This window comes from Ictidomys tridecemlineatus, chromosome 11 (genome assembly GCF_052094955.1).
Source record: "Ictidomys tridecemlineatus isolate mIctTri1 chromosome 11, mIctTri1.hap1, whole genome shotgun sequence".
NCBI lineage: Eukaryota > Metazoa > Chordata > Mammalia > Rodentia > Sciuridae > Ictidomys > Ictidomys tridecemlineatus.
This window is the reverse complement of record NC_135487.1, coordinates 69,601,773-69,610,718: the sequence shown is the minus strand read 5'-3', so window position 1 is coordinate 69,610,718 and position 8,946 is coordinate 69,601,773. Positions and strand designations below refer to the sequence as shown.

Genomic DNA, 8,946 nt, shown 5'->3' with positions numbered 1-8,946 from the left:
GTTTCTTGAAAATAAAAAGATATATTTTCCAACTTTGGGGTGGTTACCTGCTCCATTGTCCAGTAATTCCAAGGTAACTGTTTTCCCATTTGCTGATTCAATCAGGGCTGTGACATTGGCCCTAAGAATTGGTAAGGCTCCTTGACGAACTTTTGCATAAACTCTCATGGGGTTGGGGAATTTGCCTGTGTCCTGGTTCATTCTGGTTTTCACTGTAATTGGAGGGACCGCAGCATTTGATGCACGGGAGGTGACAGTCAGAGTCAGAGTTTGTGAGCTTGCTTGCACACTGTATTTCCAAGTCCCAACCTGACAAAAACAGATGCAGACATTTTCAGTGAGCAACATGGGTGACAAAGACTTGGCTTGAGTGTTACCTATAGGAAAAGCCTTTCTGATACAAGCATGTCACAAGCATGTCTGAGAAAATGTGGGCACCTTAGATATTGTCAGCCAAGACAACCTGCAGTGTGTCTGAACTTATTACATAGTTCCTCTTGTCAAGAAAATCCTGTTTGGGGAAAATGAGGGCTGAAAGCTGTGTCCTCATTTATCATTGCCTTGGTTTTTCAAGAGATGAGTTTCTGAGGTAGAGGAAAGTTGTCATGATTTCAAAGCTCCAACAATCACTTTGCATCTGGACTGCTGTATAATTTGAATGTTCTCCATGCAGCATCTGGCCAAACATCACCAACTTCCTTTTTCTTGACCTGCTAGCAGACTAAGTGATTTTCACTGGATAGAAATTTCTCATTGTTTTCTTGATTTAATACTGACTGTCCTTTTGGCAACCACAAACATTAAAAAGCTGCAGTTATTCAGTAATAGCTTTGTTTTATCTTGTCAAATTTCGAGAGGGAATAAAGCTGACTCCATACCTTGGCGGTGCCTGGGATTTGGAGGGAGGCCATTCTGATAGCTTTGTCCACTACCAAGCCACTTTGTAACTTTCCACTGGGATCCCAAAGATGGATTTTGGGAGTCTGTTTTGTCCAGGTGACAAAAAAGAAAGTGTCCTTTCCCACTGTGCTGTCCACTATTACTGTGCCATTCATCCACGGATTATTGTTCTGGAGGGTTAATCCCTTACTCTCCAGCTGTTAAGAAAAACAACTTTTACTTTCTGGGGAACACAGATCTCAGGAATTTTTCCACTCTGCCCACACTCCCAAGTGCCCATTAAAAAGTCTTTGGTGATGCCTGAGTCCTCAGTCCTTTTGCTGTTTAGGATTATAATAATCCAGTTCTAAATTACTTTGCTAGCCTTAGCTTCCACAATTGTATTTCCCCCTACCCAGACAAGACTCTTTCTCTCCCCAAAGGTTCATTACAAATCCCTGACTTTATGACTTTTGCTTTCCTTTGAAGACTTTGCATTCCTCTCCACTTGTGTGATCCTTATCCATCCTTCCAAATTCAGTTCAAATATCACTCTCTCTGTGAAGATCTCTCTGACATCCATATCACTTATTGGATGTGAATCACCTTAACTTCCTGTGCACTCCCATCGGATCATTTCTATCAGTCCTTTGATGTTCATCACATCGTAGTACTCTACTTCATAATTACTAGTACATTTAACTCCTGTCTATAAATCCTTAAGAGGACCGTGACTTATTTCTTATTCGTGGATAGATTGCTAGGTTAAGCATCATTGCAGTGCCTGTGAAGCCAAGGTGAATTTGAAGTAGAACAGAGGGGCCTCAGTTTGGGGATTGAAGTGGGAAAGGATTACAAGTCTTCTGGAGGAAATGTGATGTGGGGGATTGTCTCCTAGGTATTAATCTCCCTGTGGGGACACCTCTTAGAAGACAAGAGTAGCCTAGTCATGGGGCCAGGTTTTCTAGTTTCTTGGATGTGAAGGGCTCTTAGATACGTTCTTATGACAAGTTTATAAACCAGTCCTATTCATTTCTCTTTCCCTGTTAGGTTTCTTAAATACAAAAATAATTCATAGAAACTGCCTGTGAGCTTATCCTTTCATTGGTGTAAATTACTTTTATAAGATTCATTGCTTTCTTTTCCAAACCAAGCCCTTGCATTTAATTTTCTGAACTCTGGCATAGGTTAACTTGGATAGATATAATTATTGTCTTCCTGCATGGAACAAATGCTACATTAGCAGAGCTGAAACCCTGTTGTTTTGAAAGCTGTCAATTTAGGCTTTGATATTATAGTATTTCTTTATCTTTACCCAAACTTTATAAATTTATAAAAGTTATAATTCACACCAGGGTGTGTGCTAATCACTTACTTTTTTAGTTTAAAGATTCATGTAATTTCTATATCTACTAGAAAAGAGCACTTTAAAATACTTGACCTTTTTAAAAATATTCTCAAGAACTTTCAAAAGATAATTTGGTCTTCTTGAAATTTTAGAAACAAATGGGCCCATGGAGGTTTTCTGGTCTATACCTAGAGAGGTGCAGTTCTTGGCCCTGGTCAGTTAATGGCAGACTGGGTGGAGGTTCCAGTGTCTGCATGGACAGAACAGGCTTTCCACCGTGAAAAGTGCTTTCTCTCCATTATATGAAAATCCTGGCCAATATTAGGGATTTGAGGTAGTGGAAAAATAGAACAAGTAATCCCCTGGATACTTGTCCCAGAAAATTCATAATTGAGACATTCTACTCTAAAGAAAATTCTCAGCCAATTTTACTGCTGTGTGTTTGTTATCAGATGTTTAAAAAAAAATTCTGGACCCATTACATTTTATATTTCTGGTTTCTATGAAGGAGTCACTTAGTTTTGTTTCCAAACAACTAAACACTAATTGCCTGTTTAGATGAGTAGTTTTATACTTTAGGAATAATATCTAATACCAGGCTGAATCTTCTAATTTAATTTTAATTAACAAATAGAGAAGTGTAGAACTTAAAAATTTTAAACATTAAAGTCTCCATCTTGGCTACGATTATGTATAAAAATGAAAAACAAAAAAGAAAGAACTCCAACCTGGATGGAGCGCTGAGAAGGAGCTCCATTTTCTGATGAAAGGAACCCAAAAGTGTCCATGAGGCCGTTGTTCTGAACTTGATCTGAAGCATACATCTGTAAACCTCCTAAAACACAATCACATCATCATAAGTTATTTTCCAGGAAACAAGTATTTACAATATTTTAACTGTTGTTCAGAAAGAAGAATACCTAAAATAAATATTTCATGTATTATTATTAAAATAAAAATAGTTCAACATCAAATATATGCCCAGATTAACTTAGAAGTTGATACTGATTTTTTAACCCTAGTAAATAATAGCTTTAGCAACATCTCTGTAATCTGACTACCTCAACTATCTGCAATTCAACCATGAAGGGAGGCCTAAGTAACAACATACCATCTGCATTTTTACTTTCACATGAGAGCATTGATTAAGCCTTATTCCAAGTTGATGGACTGAATCTTATTTGAGAAATAATTGTAACAAACTTAGCTTTAGAGTCTTCATCAAAATCAGGAAAGAAGTGGCAATAGCAATAAATAACAGTAGACAAAGGGCAGTTTCAGAAAAGTAGGCTATACAGAAAAATAAGATTTAGATACTAGACCTGTCAGTCTCGGGCTCTTGAGGATAAATGTAACTATGATAAGTTGATGTGAAATTATTTTTAAACTATTTAAATGACACCCAAAATTAAAGAAAATATATTGGCAATGCTTTTGATGTCCCACACATATCTTCTTATCTAGGCGAATGCATCTCTTCCCCTTGTTCTGAGTGTTCACTACTAACAGCTATGGTTGCCTCCTTTTCCAAGAACCACTTTACCAAAAAAGGTCATCCTAGTTAGAAAAGAAAAAGACTCTCCCCTCTGTCCTGCCCTAACAGTTCACAGCCAGTGGCTGTTGGACACAGCAATACAAAAGGCAGCCCTCTGGCCTCCTGGTGGGACCAACTCTGTGACGCAGTTCCTGATCCAGAGCCCCATCAGGGGTCAGCCTTCAGCTAGGTTCTAAGTCTGCATCCATACTCAGCCACTTGCCCCTCTATCTCGTTTCCTCACTTTGTTTTCCCTGAGAGCTGTTCCTCTACAAATCCTGCCCACTACAACAGTTACTAATATGGCATTATGTAAAAATGTGGATGTGTAATTGATGTGATTCTGCAATCTGTATTTGGGGTAAAAATGGGAGTTCATAACCCACTTGAATCGAATGTATGAAAAATGACATGTCAAGAGTTTTGTAATGTTTTGAATAACCAATAAAAAAAAAAATCCTATCCACCCAAATCCCTGTCTCAGGCTCTGCTCATAGGAAACCCAGCTCAGGACAGGTAGTATTAGGCTTGAATGGTCCAACATTTTAGTTGCCCCAGAAGGAAGATTAGTTTAATAATTTATATCCCTAACACTATCACTAAGTAAAAGAAGAAGAAAAACATTGTGTTCACCTACTCAGCTAAAGAAGCCAGGGACTTATGGGGTCTATTTGAACCATCTGTTTGCGTATGGGAATTAGATATACAATATGTTAATGTTTCATGGAGAAACTGCATTGTCTGCTACATTTTCAGAGTAACCTTTATTGTTCACCAGACTCTTTGCCTTTCCCCTGCTGTTTTCCCTTCCTTCTCTGGCCCTTCTTTCTCAGGTGAAGTTAAATACTCTATATTTGTGTGCTTCATCATACTTTTTTTTTAAAAAAAAATATTTTTAGTTGTGGATGGACAAAATAAGTTTAATTACTTAATTTATTTTTATGTGGTGCTGAGGATTGAATCCAGTGCCTCACGTGTGCAAGGTAAGCTACAACCCCAGCCCCTTTATCATACTTCCTTTTGTTAATATAGCACTTGTATCATGGTAGTATGTAGTGGCTTGTCACCTGTCTCCCCTGGGTCTCTTGGCCTGCTGCCAAGTGGAAATCTGCCAACTGGTAGATTTCTATTAATCTGATAAGATGCCTGGGAAGAGAGTCCTGAGTCCTTACTTGGTGCTGTGCTGGTCCCATCTTCTCCAGAATTCTCTAATCCTAGAACCAAGGCTCTAAAATATGGGGGTGGAGTCAGTTCTAATGGCTATTTGAAGGAAGAGCAGCTAGCTGGCCAAGAAGATTGCCCCATTTCACCTCATCCCACCTTCCCTGACTCCCCAGTTCACTGGAGCTCACAGTCTGGTGGGCCTCAGCAGGTCATCCCTCACCTGTCATTTTGGACAGCTTCTCTAGTTCTTTAGCCGCAGAGGGCCCCAGGGCGACTGTATGGATGATGGCTCCACTTTGCTTCACCTCATCAAAGCAGCTGCTTATAGTGTTATCCTCCCCGTCAGTCAGCAGCACGATTTCAGTTCCTTCTGTAGAGTATTTCTTCCTAATCACCTAAAGACATATTTCAGGGCATGCATTAGCAGACTTCCGGTGACCAGGATGTTTATGAAAACTGCACTTTTATGGAACAAGAGGAGAAATTCCAGAGGAAATAAACAAAAGTATCTGGGATCATCCATGAATCTGTTTTGCAATGGTATAATTTTAGAGCATCATCTCACAGAGAGGAGTGCTGGGGGATGCAAGGCAGTTCTAGGGGTCGATGGTGCTAGGGATGCAGCAAAGGTTTTTCTTATTTTCTTTGCCAGGGCTCTCTTTGACAGGCTTCCAGAAGATCCGAGACACCTTTAGAAAACATCCTCATAAGTGGGAGTTCTATTTGGGGATATTGGACACAGGGAAGACTTTTAGCTTGTATGATGTTCACCAAACAATATCAACTATTTATGGCTGGCATTGCTGATTGGTCATTACTCATATCATAGGAGTAATTAAAAATTTTAGTAGCCCTTCTTATTAAAGCAAAACATTTTGTTCCTATGAATCCCCAATTCCAAGTTTTTCTATGACACCTATATTTCAAATATCCCTGTTAGATATATATATATATATATATATAGATAGATAGATAGATAGATAGATAGATAGATAGATAGATAATGGAGAGAGAGAGAGAGAAAAAGAGAGAGAGAGAGAGAGAAACTCATACCAAGGTTGAATAAGACTAAGATGGGAGGAAAATCACATACAGAATTTGTGACCCATTTACACATATAAAGGCAAGAATCCACTCTTCCCCTAAATGAGAATGAGTTGAGAGAGAGACTCAGAATCAGAGAAAACAATCAAGCTTAGGCTTGGCAACCTCCCTCTCTGGACAAATCTCAGAATGGGAAAGTGTTATAACTAGTTGGAAGGGAAGTTAAGGGCAGAAGAGGCTTGTGCCCATTCCTTATTTGAACTCTGAGGAGGCAACCAAAGAAGGCAGCTGATAACATGGGAAGAGAGCAGAACTGTGGCAGTGGCATGCGGAGGAGGCAGAGTGGAGAACCTGCCAGTTGTCATCTTGGCCTTGGTCTCATCAAACTACACATTTCTGTTGCCACCTGGAGAGCTGGAACAGCTCCAATATGTATCAAATATGTGTGTTGTGTCCAATGAGCAGGTAGAGGGCAGGGCCTGGGAGTCTAAAAAAATATGGCCCAATTTGGATTTCCTTGTCTCCCTCCTCATAATTGCTGTGTGTCCCAGAAAACAGAAAGAAGTTCTCACATCTCATATCTCCCACAGGGAAGATGGAAGGCAATAGATTTGAGTCAGCAGGTGAGAACAGGTAGTCCTGCCATGTGGCTGAGGAATGCACAACCTGGTTGGAGCTAGATGGAGGACACAGGGTGCTCTGGGCTCTGCTACAATAGTGAGAGCCAGGGTGAGGCCGAGTCTGCTGGGAGGACCGCTGGGCCCTGGTAAAGCCTAGAGAACAAAGCAAAGTCCTATAACCACACAGATACCACTGCAAGGAGCCCATGACAGGCCTGACCAGGGTCCTGCTGTGGGGACCAGCACAGATCTGGAGGACAGTGCAGAACCCAAGACCCTTCATCTTATTACCCTGAAGTCACATAAGCTCCTCCACCCCATGTTCAGATTCCACTGGGGAGGAGGAGCATTCTAGACTCCAGACTCCAGTTGGATCTCACACTCTCCCTCACTCATCTAAATGGAAAATTTTCTCATCACTATCACTCCATCTGGCATGAGTCATCTCCCCAGGGTTTCATATAGCAGGAGTTCAGTGCAGCTCACAGTGATTCCATTGGTCAGTGCTCCTACCTCACTTGCTCCTTTGCTTGAGTGACAGAGGTAACAGAACCATATGGTATCCATATGCCTGGTCTGGAAGAGGAATTTGCTGCTAAATTCGTGATTAAAAGTACTTTTAAGAAAGTACTTCAGAGTGGAATAAAAGAACCAGAGGGACAGACAACACTGAGAAATTGGTTCAGTCCAGTGTCCACATGAAACTATGTAAGCTGGAAACTACACGTTTCTGCTGCTACTTGGAGAGCTGAAACAGGCCCCAAATGCATCAAATATGTGTGTTGTGCCCAATGAGCAGGCAGAAAGCAGACCCACTAAGGTGCTATGAGGCTGTGTGACCTTAGGCCAGCCCACCTTGTTCAGCCTCCTGTTCTTTGTTTTATGTAGCTAAATAGCCCCTAAATAAATATAGGATATTTAGTACAATTAAGCATCAGGTGGTGTTAGGGCATCAAATAACTCAATTTATTTACCAAGAACATTCTGACATTGGGCCAGAAGCCTGGGAGGTAAAATGATAACTCTTATTCCTAAAGAAGTTTTATTTGATTGAAACACATAATTAGTTATAAGACAGAAGAGCCTAGAAGTCTGAAGAGGTTTTGGGTTTTTTTTTTAAGAGCTATAGGAGACCCACGGGAAGGTCAGGCCCAGCAACCTGCCGAGTGACAGAGCTGCCACACGCGCCTGCAGGAAACGCGGATCTGCGACCCACCAGCAGGACAGGTCCAGCGGCTTGCTGAGGGGCAGGCCCGTCCCCTCCCCCAGTGCCTGCAAGGTAGACGGGACTGTGACCACTGGCAGATCAGGCCCAGCGGCCTGCTGAGGTGCAGAGCCGGCCCCTCCCCCAGTGCCTGCAAGGTAAGCGAACCTGCTACCCACGGGCAGGTCAGGCCCAACAACCTGCCGAGTGACAGAGCTGCCACACGCGCCTGCAGGGAACGCGGACCTGCGACCCACCGGCAGATCAGGCCCAGCGGCCTGCTGAGGGGTGGAGCTGCCCCCTCCCCCCGCACCTGCAAGGTAGGCGGACTTGCGACCCATCGGGAGGTTAGGCCCAGCAACCTGTGGAGTGACAGAGGTTCCCCTCGCGCCTGCTGGGTAGGCGGACCTTCAACCAGCCAGCAGAGCAGACCTAGGGCCCGCCAGTGTGGTAGACGGATCACACCAATTGGAGGAGGATCACAGCCACTACCTGCCCTGCAAGGGAGACTTTTCAACTATACAAGATTAATATAAATAAATAGAGGGAAAATTTCAAAAACACAACAGTTTCACCAAGCAGAAAGAAACGCCAGCAGTATGAAAAGACAAGGAAAGAAAGGACCACAGGCAATGCAGGTCAACTCAAATTTAGAAGAGTTAATAGCTGCAACAGATGGAATGTCAGATAGAGAGGTCAGGATATACATGCTTCAGATGATCTGGAGTCTCAAGGAAGACATGAGACAGCAAAATCAGACAATGAAAGATCACATTGAGAAGGAACTACATAAACAAATCCAGGAAGTAAAAGATCAATTTCACAGGGAGATAGAGGAAATAAAAAACAAACAAATAGAAATCCTAGAAATGCAGGAAGCAATAAACCAACTTAAAAACTCAATTGAGAATACTACCAGCAGAGTGGATCACTTAGAAGATAGAACATCAGACAATGAAGACAGAGTATTTCAACTTGAAAAGAACATAGACAGCTCAGCAAGTCTGCTAAGAAACCATGAGCAAAACATCCAAGAAATATGGGATAATATCAAAAGACCAAACTTAAGAGTCATTGGGATACAGGAAGGCACAGAGCTCCAAACCAAAGGAATAAACAATCTATTCAGTGAAATAATACGAGAAAACTTCCC

General features: G+C 41.8%; 1 protein-coding gene across 1 annotated transcript in view; it reads right to left on the bottom strand.

Moving 5' to 3' along the window:
• Positions 1–8,946, bottom strand: part of Clca1 (chloride channel accessory 1) — a 33,724-nt gene that overhangs the window by 5,090 nt on the left and 19,688 nt on the right. The window contains exons 8-11 of the mRNA XM_005341300.2: positions 5,146–5,320; positions 2,956–3,062; positions 879–1,097; positions 48–309 (exon numbers count right to left, since the gene is read on the bottom strand). Of these exons, the coding sequence (XP_005341357.2) occupies positions 48–309; positions 879–1,097; positions 2,956–3,062; positions 5,146–5,320 (763 nt within the window). The remainder of the gene's footprint in view (positions 1–47; positions 310–878; positions 1,098–2,955; positions 3,063–5,145; positions 5,321–8,946) is intronic.